The 14,003-nt window shown below is 39.3% G+C and overlaps 1 protein-coding gene across 1 annotated transcript; it reads right to left on the bottom strand.

Moving 5' to 3' along the window:
• Positions 1–437: 437 nt before the first annotated feature.
• On the bottom strand, positions 438–1,334 carry LOC145799480 (uncharacterized). Its single transcript, XM_082889072.1, has 2 exons — positions 839–1,334; positions 438–736 (listed from the first exon to the last, which is right to left on the bottom strand). The coding sequence occupies exons 1-2, from the start codon at positions 1,332–1,334 to the stop codon at positions 438–440; spliced, it is 795 nt and encodes a 264-aa protein (XP_082745198.1).
• Positions 1,335–14,003: the final 12,669 nt, after the last annotated feature.

The raw sequence follows: 14,003 nt of genomic DNA, 5'->3' as shown, positions 1-14,003 counted from the left end.
AGTTTGTGATCACATAGTGCTTGTAAAACTCTTCGCAAGTGGTGCTCATGATCTTCTGGCGATTTGGAGTATATGAGAATGTCGTCAATGAAGACAATGATGAACTCGTCAAGATAGGGTTTGAACACTTGATTCATGAGGTCCATGAAGGCTGCTGGAGCATTTGTGACGCCAAATGGCATGACGAGAAACTCGTAGTGCCCGTAACGAGTTCTGAAGGCAGCCTTTTCAATGCTTCCCGTTTTGACTTTTAGTTGATGGTAACCAGAACGCAAGTCAATTTTTGAGAATACTTGGTCTCATAGCAGTTGGTCGAACAAGTCATCGATTCATGGTAGAGGGTACCGATTTTTTATGGTGACTTTGTTCAGCTCTCGGTAATCGATGCATAACCTCATCGTGCCATCATTTTTCTTTACGAATAGTACTAGAGCTCCTTATGGTGAGGTACTAGGTCGAATGAAACCTTTGTCCAGTAGTTCCTGGAGTTGAGTCTTTAGCTCTTTTAATTCTGTTATGGACATATGGTAAAGAGCTTTTGAGATTGGTTGTGTGCCAGGTTGGGTTTCAATAGTGAATTTGATTTCTCGATCAACCGGGGTACCAGGTAGGTCTTCAGGAAATACATCCAGAAATTCTCGAACCACAGGGATTGCATCAAGTGTGGAGGCCTCTTGTTGAGTATTGATCACATAACAGATATAACAACAACAACCTTTTCTTAGAAGTCGTTGGCCTGTCATGAAAGATATAACACATAGAGGGGGAGAGACTCCAGTTCCTTTGAAGACAAGCTCGAGTTGCTTTGGTGATCAGAGGAAGACCTTTTTGGCTTCACAATCAATAGAGGCATGGTTGGCAGCTAACCAATCCATTCCTAAGATCACATCAAAGGTACTAATACAGAGGGGAATCAAGTCTATATGTAAAGTTTCACCTTTTAAGGATACAGTATAAGATTTGTACACATCAGCACTAAGGGCAGAATTACCAGAAGGAAAAGACACAGATAGTATGTATCCTAAGGGTTCGGGTGTTGATGCCAACTTAGTAGCAAAGTGTCGGATAACAAAAGAATAAGTTGAACCAAAGTCAAAGAGAACATGGACTAAGTGACCACAGACAGAGAGTGTACCTGACACAACATTCTCAGTAACTTCCGGGTTTCTAAGCACCAGGGCAAAGGCTCTTCCTAGACGTTTTTGGTCCTTCCTCATTCCTCCAGGCACTGTGGCTTTTCGGACTGGTTCAAAGGGATCGACTGTAGAACTGGCAAGCTTTGGACAATCTTTTAGCAAATGGCCAACTTGGCCACACCTGAAGCATGCTCCCATATCTTGACGGCATTGTCCCCAATGAGTCCTTCCACAGGTAGAGCAAGCTGAAATGGTGCCACCTCTGGGATTTGTAGGACCTTGATTACTTCAACTGGTTGAACTGGTTGTACCTGTATTTACTCTCTTGGGGGTGCGACACTGGGTCTTCTGTTATCTCTTTTCCAAAATCGCTTCCTCTGGTTTGGTTTCCCGGAGCGCAAGGCTTTAATCTCTTTTTTTTGCAATTTATGCTTGATCTGCCACTTTCGAATAGGTGGGTAGTTTCAAAACCTCTAGCATTCCTTGATTTCAGCATCTAATCCTGCTTAGAATTTCTTGGCTTTTCGAGCTTCGGTGGGGATGACGTATGTCGCAAATCGAGCCAGTTGTGTGAACTTGCTCTCATATTCGGCCACTGTCATTGTTCCTTGCCTTAGATGTATGAATTCTGCCTCCTTTTGTTCCCGCAGCGAATCTGGAAAGTATTTTTCGTAGAATACCTTCAAGAATTTGGCCCAAGTCACAATATCTTCTTTCCCCAGGGTAAGTAGCCACCATTCTTGTGCATCGTCTTTGAAGGTGAACATAGTGAAAGTCACTTTCTGTCTTTTTATGCAAGGTAGCGTGCAAAAAATCTTCTCCATATTTCTAACCCAAGCTTCTGTCACCAGTGGGTTTGTACTGCTGGTAAATATGGTAGGTTTCAAGTCCTGGAACTGTTTTATAGTAGTTGGCTCTTCTCGTCGTTCAGGCAATCTGCTGTTAACGTTGGTTTGTAGGGCTCGCAAAAAACTAGTAATTGCTCTTTCTATGATTTGCTCCATTGGATCAGTACCAATAACTGATGATCCGGTTCCATTTCCATCATTAGCCATTACTACAAGGTGAAAACGGTTAGTGGAATTTCCTTTTTTTTGTTAGTTTTTTTCTTTGAATCAATTATCATTGCAATATTATATCTGTGATTCATAACGATCCCATAACAACACATATATCCAATACATACATCATTTACATAATACTGGTTTTATTTATACAAGGAAAAGATATTAGTACAACATACTTAGATAACGGTCAAGTGTTAGTGTCTAATCCTACTGATACAAAATTAGATTAAACTAATCACGGTCAGGTCACAAAAGGATCTCCTAGTCGGACATCTAGAAGGGACCGTTAGGCCACCACCATGAGAACTGACTCCGGAATACCGGCCCATGAAATAACCCCGTAAACTCACTCTGTATGAGGGACTCCAACTCCCACCCACTATGCTCTATTCCAAAGCAGCTCCATACCACCTGGACTATGTAGATAGGAACACTGTGATCATAACCCCAAAACTCCTGTCCGGTAATCTGTATCGGTACCTCCAAGTATGATGCACTGTCAGTGAAGTCCACAGCTGGGGTATGGACAATGTGCTGTGGAGGAGGTGTCATAGTGCGAATGTAGCTGCTAGGATATGTGTGTCCCCTCATTTCTGCAGAACCTAGGGGTAGAGGTGTGACCAGGAGACGCGACTATTCTAGATCCGGAGCAAGATCAACAACGTGGGTCGGCCCTATATACCTCTCACGAGTGCTGCTTGGCTAAGTCTTCAGAATAAGAAATCCTCAACGAGGTCGGCCTGTAAATATATGGGTCTCCCAATGAGCTGGTCAAGTATCGGCTGGGCTTGCCTGATAAGACTCTCTAAATCACCCCAGCCTTCTAATAAGTTAGAGGCTAGATGCGCTCCCTAGGGCTCGAACCAAGTCAATTCTTCTTGGTGTGCCATGTCCTACAACATAGGAAAACTTAACCTACCCAATATTTCTTTCAATCATGTTGGACATAATATTTTATTTATCTATTTTATATTATGACAATATATATATATATATATATATAATTAGACAATTATGATGTTGGACAAAATATAGTATTTATTTATTTTTGTTTTATGATAATATATATATATATATATATGTATATTTATTAATAGACACTCAGGGTTTTTTTTTTTTTTTTGAAATAATTTTCAATTCAAATAATGTGAACATAGAAAAATTCAAAAACATATTCTATTTTTGTTTTTAAAAAAACTGTTGCTTTGATACCATTTTTTCACGACCCCAACTCGGTACCCAAAGGCTTGGCATAGCAACAAGATAAAAATAAAATAATTCTAAAATTTTTGTATTAGTAGCGCAACAGATAAATTAAATAAATTAAAATAAAATAATTGGGTACCAAAAGTTTATTAAAAAGAAACAAAATAGTCATTTGGGCTTTTATTTTATTACAAGAGTCCAATCAAAATACAGGTAGTACAAAAAAAGAAGAAGAAAAACACAGTGATTTTATCTCCATCTTGATCCTGCTAAACCTCGTCATCTGAAAGGGGTAACAACTATAAGCACATAACAGAGTGGGAAATATTATACTGTGAGTATAGGGGCACAAAATAGCCATGGATAGTTATTTAAGCTAAAACATTAACATAATTTAAGTTGCATAAATAAATTAATTAAGTGGCAGAAACTGAATAAATAAATATAACCACAGTACAGAACAGAACAGAACATGGGTCACTAGGGTGATAATCAGAACAGGGGTCAATGGATCCATGACAAACAGAGGACCACAAAGTGGCCAAACAGGAGCCAATGGTTATTTAAGTCCCCCAAGGCATGGGACTCCCGTGGTGGTACTTACAAAAAATAATTGTTCACAAATTCATTGTCAAATAATTTCTAAAATTTAAACAAATATATCCATGGGTTTTAATTTAAGTAAATGGAGTTTAGAAAATAATCCATGTAATTGAAACATTAACCTAATCATAAAACATAAATTACATAAAATAAATTGTGGTAACTCAAAACATTCGTAAAATATATTATGGTAACTCATGACATGTAGAAAACACATTTTGATAACTCAAGATGTAATAAAACTCACTTTGTTATTATTTCCTTGTGCTCCCTCTATTTGTCCGAGCCTTTCAGGAGTAATGCCACTTGTAATGGCCTTGGCCTTGGCATTTTTTTTTTTTAAATTAAATTTAACCTCATGAAGTTACCAAGGGCCAAATCAACCTTTCGCTCAGAAGTGACCTTGTCCCACAGAAATCTAACATGGTTTTGTTGTTGTTGTTGTTTTTATTATTATTATTATTATTATTATTATTATTATTATTATTATATTTTTTTATAATAATTCTATTTATTGCAGTATTGAATAAAATTTATAAATTCGGGTGTCACAGTTAGGCTCGGGCCTGAGCCCAGCCCGGGAACATAGGCCTTAGCATGGGCCGTCATGTTGAAGCCCAACCCATCCTGTGAGCCTGGTGTAGGGATGGCAATTTCAAGCCGACTCGACGGGGACCCGATCTCTCGACCCCGATTAGAATGATTTTTTCCCAAAAAATACCCCCGTAGGGACGGGGATGGTATTCAAAATTGAATCCCCAATCAGTTTTGGGCCGGGGACGGGGATAGCTTTCATAGCCCGAACTCGGCCCGGTCCCAGCCCCGGCCCCATTTCCGCAATATGAAATTACTATTATGTCCCTCTCTCTCTCTATATATATATATAAACCAAACCCTAACATAACACAACCCCTCAAGCCTCACCGTCTCTCTCTTATCTCTTTCTGGGTTTCTCTCTCTCTCTATCTCTCTAACTCTCTCATCACCACCGATCGATCTCCTTCCCTCCGTTGTAAGCATCATCAAACACTCTTCAACACACACACACACACACACACACACACACTTACTTTTCGAAAAACCAGATTCAACCAATGGCGCTTAGAGAGAGGAATTCTAAAGATAGAGAGTTGCAGAGAAGAAGAGGGCGGAGAGTGGGCCAGATCTGTCGCTGTCTCCACCAAGAAGGCTCGTCGATGGCGGCGGGTTATGGTTTTCATTGATGCCTCCCTCAGATTCGTCTCTCCCACCCCATTCCCTCAGATCTATCGTTTGGACCATCCTATTGACCACTAGATGTTGAAGCACTTGAGATCGTGGTTAAACTTTGATTTGTGTAGGAAAATGGGTGTTATTGTGTCTTTTTTAGTGGATTTTCTTTCAATGGTGTCCTCTGTTCACTTTTTTCACTCTGATAGTAATTTAGTGGGTAATGTTGAAGTTGATCATTGGTTTAATTGTTTCTTGTTGAGGTATGAGAAATGGATTAATTTGTTTTTGGTTTGATATTTTTCAAAATACTTTAAAAAATGGTTAATTGTTAAATTGCCAACAACACTCAGTTTTTTCTTCATTTAGCTGTTGTGTGTGTGTTTTTTTTTTGGACCAAAGAATTTTAGAGTCGGGGAAACCCGATCCCCGTTAGGGGGAGGGGCAGGGACGGTGATAGGCTCCTCGTCGAGGATCGGGGCTGGGGACGGGGAGATTTTCACCATCGGGGATCGGGGACAGGAGTGTGATCCCCCGCCCTACCCCAGCCTGTTGCCATTCCTAGCCTAGTGTGACCCATCAGCCCGCTCAAAGCTTGGCTAGAGACCAGGCCTGTCTGAGGCCTCTAACATGCTCGGGTAGTACCCGTGCGCATTAAACAGTTCTCAGTCTCTTTGATCTAGTCTCACTAGTGCAATGTGAAACGTAAATGAGAGTCCACATTTGGCGACTTTTAGAAAATCCGTTTTATTGCAAAATCTTTTGCCAGAAATGGACTGTGTCATCAAATCTCAGAGTCGCCACCTAATATTTTTGGGAAAATTAGGAAACCTGTGACTCGTGCCAAGGTCACTGTTCATCGTAACCAAGGATGCTTTGCTCAGAACCTTAGGTATGAAAAGGGAAGGTCATTAATTGAGCACCGCCGCTCACCTGATCAAAAGATCAGCCTCTACTAAACCATGATATGAATTTTATTTCTTTATATGTTCATGTTTTGATTATTTAATAATCCTAAAATTTACTATGTGAAGCATACAAGTATAGACTATGTCACCCACTTTGGAACAACTTGATTTCTTGTAGTTTTGACAGAGTTTTAAAGATGTATAACCCCAATAAATTGAGTTTACAAACATGAAAATCAACATCATTCCAAATTAAATGACACAATCTCCATCCACTGGCATTCATACAATTATATCACATAAGCAAATAGCCACATGGTGAGATGCTAAACATAATAAGAAAATTATGTACAAGCGGGATGCTAAATCATGAAAACTCACATATTTATCGACATCTCGCGAACAGCTACAAAACAAAGTTAGTAAAATATGCATGATCTTATATACAAAATCCTAATGCAATTCATTCATGAGATGCAACTAAAGATTCGACTTTTAAGATGACATGTGAATCATGTCAAGAACATGAGGTAGCACACATAATCACATAGAAATTGATTAAATCCACAAATGCAAAATTAGTCGAATCAAGATGCATGAAACATGGATGCAAAGCAAGGATATACTAAAAATAAAATATGATGCATATTCACAAATAAAGAAAGCGAGTAAAAGAACGGGATAGAAAGAAGCGGGGCGGGGAATTATTACAATACTTGAAAGAATAATTACAAACCAAATTAGAGAGAGATGAGGAGAATATTACAACAAAATAAAAACCTCACAAAACACTGAAAATAAAATAAACAAAAGAAAAGCTTCATGTTCCTTGGAACCGTTGGTGGAAATTGGTCACCATTGGGAGATTATGCCATCTTGTCCAAAAGAAGCTAACCGACCGGCCAACTAGGCCGAGCAAAACCTGTCTTGTTGCGAAACCAAAACAAAAAAAGGAACAGACAAGAAATATGTAGGTGGCTCAAGTAACCACTATCGGTTAGCTTACAGCACAACTAATATGAAACAAGAGCAAGCAAATAAGCAAATAAATAAATAAATAAATAAATAAATAATAATAATAATAATAATAATAATAATAATAATATTGATTAATCACGTTTATTATTATTATTATTATTATTATTATTATTATTATTATTATTGTTTATTTGATTAATCACGTTTTCAGTTCATCTTAATCACCCAAGAGATCAGTCTGTGTTTATCCACCTGGTTTAAGTCACCCACTTTCGTTTCTTGTTCAGAGTAAGTCCTTAGGATTAGGCAGTGTCGGACATAAGGGCCTCTCGAATAGGGTCTGTACTCAAACCATTTTGGTCTGTGATAACATGACAAGAATAGGGTATGTATTAAGATATCTGTAAAACTGATTAATTAAACCAAACAATGAGTCGATTATTTAGAAGTAACTCATCAGTCAGTTCTAGGTCAACAACTTTGCCCTCAATACCAAATCAAGGTTTAGTACTAAATGAAGAAGATGTTGAAATACAAAATGATAAATTTGATGTAGGATGGAATATACCTAAATTACCAATTAAAGAAATTTATAAAACGACTTTTCTTCATAATGTTTTTAAAATTACTTTGCATGTTAAAACAATTGAACAAGTCTACGCCTTAGAAAAGCCTCGACAAACCTGTCAATTATTTGATTCAAAATTAATCAACAGACATTTAAATAATGGCTATAATTTCATGCATATTGGCTTAATCCAAGTTGGTCTTAATCCATTAACCATGGTAGGTAAAAATACCTTTGTTCTGTTATGTTTAAGAGATGCTCACTTTCTTGATTATAATGATAGTTTAATGGGTATGATGGAAACTGGTCTTCATAAAGGTTCAGTTGTAGACACCCCATTTTTGACCGTCTTCAAGACTTGGACGTCACCATTGGAACACTTGGTGATTACCCTTGTTTGTGTTCGTCTTGAGTTCCCGGAGGTCTCGGTTGCGCGCCTTGCCTCAGGATCTCTTGACTCGATCGTGTTGTGTCTGGTTTTGCACCAAACACTTGTGTTTTGCCTTGGAGGGGCAGGGAATGCCTTGTGAGGCACCCCCACACATCACCTGCCATGGCTTGAGGCCGTCGGCCAGTGATTTTATGCCATCGGCAATGTATATTGCCGGTCGGCACTATTTGTTGCCGGTCGGCCATTTATTTTGCCAAAATGGCAATTTTGAATGGCCGATCACTGTTCATCTATTTTTAGTAGATATTTTGTGCCAGCTGTGATAGCTGGCACCCACTCTGTTCCCCTCCATACATGTGTATGAAGGGATTTCCCTCTAAGCAAGCTTGTTTGGTAAGCTTTGCAAGGGGAAACTTCTATAAGAGGAGAGCTCTCCTCCTTCTTCTAGGTTGGTGATTTTAAAAGAAAAACCAGAGCTTACACATATACATATACACTCTCTCTCTATATTTCCCTCTCTCTCCTCCCTTGTGTGTGTTTTGTGGCCTAAAAGTGCATTTTTACCTTAGTTTTGCACTAACACACACACTACCACACCTTATTTCGACTTTAAGGGACTTTGAGGGTTGTTTGTTGAGGTTTTGGACTGATTTTGGTCAATAGAGGGTGGCTGGACCAACTGTTCTTCAAGGGTTCTTCAAGGGTAATCACTTTACTTTAGTTTCCCCAATCTTGCATTGGCTTTTGACCTATCTTGCTTTCTGTTTTAGGCTTTGTGTATAACTGAAAAAAGCTTTGTATTTTCATACTTAAGACATCTCATTGAGGTCATTTTGGCATTGGGGGTCGAACTCCCCCTCTTAGGCCTCTTTTGGCCTTTTTTGGTGCCTTTTCTTTAAGCCTTGTTGACCTTTGTTGTATTGCTCTTTTCACCACTGAAAATAGATCTCAGTGGTGAAGAAGATGGTTTGAGGTCTTGCATAGGGGAGGGACACCCCTCTCCCCTTTGTCTCTCTTTTATCCTTGTTTTGGCTTAAAGGGTAACATGCATGCTTGACTGATTTTGGCCCTATTTCAGGGGTTTTTGGGTGTCTTTTGATCATACTATATCTCTATCTTTGGTCGGGTTTGTGGTCTTTTGCATGCATAATACCCTTGTCTTGTATCCCTCCCTTTTGCATAGAAATGCATCCTCTATTTAGGCTTCTGTGCTTGCATGATTTAGCTTAGCTTGTTGAAGCTTTCGGTCATGATTTGTCATGCTTAAGGTCTGTTGGCCACTGTTTTGGTCATATTTGGCATGCTTGATGTAGTTGCTTTGCATTTTGGCTTGTAGGCCTTGAGTATTTTGGCTTCTAGCATGCTTAACTTAGACTATCCTCATGATTTGGCATTATTTAAGATCATATTTCAGTCCATGTAAGGTGGTCTTATATTGTCATTTGTGTCCCTTCCCATGCTTTAAGGCGTTGTAGTTTTGTGCCTTGAAATGGGCATTGTGCATGCTTGTATGTTTAAGGCATTTTGGGGCTGCCATATCAGCGGGTTTTTGGGTGTATTTTGCTGCATTGAACATCTGTTTTTGGTCTCTTAGTCCATGCCATGAGTGGTCATGAGGGTTGTAGTAGAATGCCCCTTGTTTGTGCCTTAGCTTTGGGCCCCTTTGGCTTGCATGTTGGCATAAGTGCTTGTTCACCATTTTGGACACCTTTTGGTCACTGTTTTGGGGTGGACTGAGGTCTGCCCTTCATGGTTTAGCACCACCATTGCATGACCATGTTGCATTGTTTTGGTCCTCATGCTTACATTGTATCACACTTGCATGTTGGTATGGCATTTATCTAGTTGCATCTCATATACATTGTACCATACTTGGCACATTTAGAATGCACTAACTTAGTTTGCATGTTTAAGTTGCATTACATTTGGCATGTTTTGCATTTTAACCTCATGTCGAGCATTTGAGCCAAGTTTGTATATATGCATTGCATTGCTTGGTTTGGGGTGTCAAACCGGGCATGGGGATTGAGGAGTGTTTGTACTTCAAGTGACAAAACACGCCCAATCCTCGGTTGCCAATCCCCTTAACTCCAACATGATAGGGTGTTGGTATTCACGTGTTTTGTTTGCATGCATTTTATATTGAATTGCAACCTCGGCTCCTTAGGCCATCATACATCAAAATCTATGATTGATGGCCCGAGGGTCGAGGGTCACGCTCCCTTGAGTCTCTTGCATGATTGGGAGTGTGACCAAGCTCACATTTGCTCAAAATTCCATGCCATGTACTGCTTTGCCCTCTGCTGCTGTCAACTGCAGGTCCCAGCAGGAATTTGTGGCCGATCGGCAGTGTTTAGTGCCGACCGGCAAAGAATATGTGGCCGATAGACTTGAAAGCAGCCGATGGAGATTTCCCATGGCCGGTGGTTATTTCCCTTAGCCGATGGTGTTCTAAAGTGTTCAGAGAACATATTCCAAGACTTTGGCAATTTTCAGAGGAGCAGGGCAGCATTAACAGAGGCAGCAGTGGCATGGTACGGGTTTCCGGGCAAGATGGATCGAGCATGCATCATTTGCATATCCCGAGGCAGGGCTGTGGCCATCTCTATTCTGCATTTAATTTGTTAAATTAAAGGGTCTGTAATAATTAATTAGCTAGAATAGGTAATTCATTATTCGGATTGTATTATTCTTTTGGTCCCTCCGAGCGAGGGCAAATTTGTAATAAGTGTGGGTGCGTGTGTGCATGTCTTCCAATCCCACGTCTTTCTTCCCTTTTATTTACCTGCTTATGATGGTAGACTAGGCATATTTAAATTAGCATAACAGCATGACAGCATGTTTGCATTCATTCATCCGTTTCGCATGCACCGGGCTCGGCGCATCATTCTAACTGCATTTGTATTTCAATTCCAAATTGAATACGTGTTAGTTGTAGCATTTCACATGTCATTGTAGATTAGCCGAGCCTATCTTAGTTGCATCTTGCATGTGTTGCATTAGCCATCCAAACATGAACTAGGATCATGCATATGATTACTAACTAGTTTTTGTTTTGACACGGAGTACAATGTAAGTATTTATACTTTAGCATCCTTGCATGCGTGTGAGTGTTGCCATGATAGCATGATTACCATGAGGCTAGCTGCTTATGTGATATAAACTGCTTGAATGCCTGTGGGTGAAGGTTGGATTGTCTGAGTTAGAATGGCTCATTGAAATCCGTGTTTCAGCCTACTTGCGAGTAGTAAATTCCAAAATATTTTTCCAAAAACAAACGGATATGCAATGCTTATTCCCAAATTAGGCAATCTAGTCTATACTTGTTTGCTATGCGCATAACCTAGTAATTTTAGGCTAATAATCGGGATAAGAACACATAACGTTTTCAAAAACGGATATCACGGTTAGTAGAGGCCGATCTTCGGATCAGGCGAGAGGGGGTGCTCATAGCTGACCTTCCCCAATCGTACCCAAGTTCCCGAGACGAGGTAACTTTGGTGATGACAGACACGTGGCCTTTGGCACCGAGTCAAGGTTTCCTAAATTCCCCCAAAATAAAATATTTAGGTGGCGACTCTGTATCTGGCAAAGCAGTCCATGTTTGACACTTCTTTTCAAAAATCTGTTTCTCAAAACGATTTGCCGGATTTGGACTCTTTGGTTCAGATTAAGGACCGTGACACAAATCGTGTCCGAACTATAGTGAGGCCCACGGGCGCGTCTACACCAGTACATTTTAATTGTTTTCGTGATTTTATACTTAGTTTACGTGATCCACATATTTTAGATGCATTAACATTAAATATTCAATTACATGGTTCATTTACTAACATGAATGAAAAAGTTCATAATATTGCTTTAATATATCGTGTTCATTATAAATGTATGCAAACTAATTTAAATGTTCATGCTTTACACAAGAGTCCCAAAGATAAAACTCTATTAATCCAAAGCAGTAGTAACCCTGGAGAATCACATATTAATATTCCTCAAATGATTGAATAGAAAAATATAGATTTACCCGATCAATGGATTACTGTTAATGAAAATTACAAACATAAACAACAACAATCCTCAATACACGATATCCAAGATATTCACCAATTCAATGATGGTTCTGTTCGCATAAAATTTAATCGTAGTCAATCTTCTAGACATAGTACTTCCAGTGTTCCAACTGACACTGAAATTGAAGATGAAATATTTCATACTCCTTTATTTCGAAAAAATAGTAAAATTTATCTTGGTCAAAATAGTTAACCTTTTACTAATAAATTAAAAGGAATAGATAACACTACTTCCTCCTAGATTAGCAAACCTGTTTATTCTACCCATACTCATCTTGAAGAAGAAATTGCTTCTAATAATTCTCCTACCCAAACTGATTTCAAAGAATTTATACCACCTATTAATCCTCAATTAATGACGATCAAAAAAGAATTTAAACCTGATCTAGATAAATTGCTTATTGACTTTAAATCTCCGAAAAATAGAACCCAACGACATGCTTATTATTCTAAATACAATTCTACTCAAATGTCTAAAATTACTCGACAATGGTATGATTTTATGGTTGAATATAGTTTTGAATTACCTCTGTTACAATATGTTGACAAATATTACAAAAAGATCAATACCATCTGTCACGACCCAAACCCGGCCCTATGGGTTTAGCACCGTAACCGGCCAGTAATCCGAGATTACCGAAGGCCTGCTTAACAGTAGTACAGTAAAACAGAGTACAGGGCCTGGCGGAAGCCAATACAGTAAATAAACAATGCCCAATGAGCCGTGACAGTCTGTATGCAAAAAGAATTTCCAAACATATTTACATTCAGTGGGAAGACATATACAATATATACAATCATTCAGAATAGGGACTCAATCCCTATATAACAGTACAGTAAACATTCGGTCTATACAATCCATTCAGTTATTACAAAACAACAAGACAGTACAGAAGGGGGAGTCCTAAAACACCCCTAAGCCTTAGCATGATAGGCTTGGAACCTCGCAGTGAGGCACGATAGTTGGCTTGACAAAACTGGAGTAACCCTGACGCTCCTAGCCGCGGTCTGGTGCCTGTACACCTACATATATATATGAGCAGTGAGCTAAAGCCCAGTGAATAACATAATGCGTAAAGAGGTTAAGAATGAATGTCCTTACAGTATGAAAACGGTTCATTTAAACAGTATTTCAGTTGTTCAGTCAGTATAGTCATATGTGGTACACCTATTAGCATAACAGTACAGTAAACAGTAGGTCTTAAAAGAGCGAGCAGTAATGATGGCCATCAGTCAGTAAACAGTAGTGGTTCCAACGAGGGAACTGACAGAGATTTCTATCACAGTAACAGTAAACAGTAGGTGCTAAGGATGCCACAATACAGTTCAGAATATAGGACATACATTCAATCAGTTAACAGTAATCAGTTTAGAACAGTACAGTTCAGTTGTTCAGAAAATAATCATTTGTGAACATATCTTTACACAATCATTACTCACAGAGTTCGGGCTACAGTATTCTAGAGCATCTCCCCAGTCGCCAACCCTACACAGTTAACAGATTGAACACACACTAAGCTACACAGTCGGAAGAGATAATAATTTAATCCCTAATGCCTCGGTGTGTTCTACATCTATGTCCTCATTAGAATGTCTTAAACTAGGTCTAAGAATGCCTAGAATGGGATGAGGATGCAAAGATGTACTTTTAAAAGCATTTTCAGATTTTTCAGAAAACAAGGGTCACGCTCGAGCGTAGGTCACTCCGCTCGAGTGGATATGCAGACAAAGGTACCCGCTCGAGCGGCAAATACACCGCTCGAGCGTACTGCAAAAGTACTGGATGGCTGAAATCTCCGCTTGACGGACGCTCGATGCCCGCTCGAGCTTGAGACACATGACTCCGCTCGAGCGGACTGTGAAACAG

This window comes from Camellia sinensis, chromosome 9, assembly GCF_055761805.1.
Source record: "Camellia sinensis isolate YWXY chromosome 9, ASM5576180v1, whole genome shotgun sequence".
Taxonomy (NCBI): Eukaryota; Viridiplantae; Streptophyta; class Magnoliopsida; order Ericales; family Theaceae; genus Camellia; species Camellia sinensis.
This window is presented reverse-complemented; position numbering and strand designations above follow the sequence as displayed.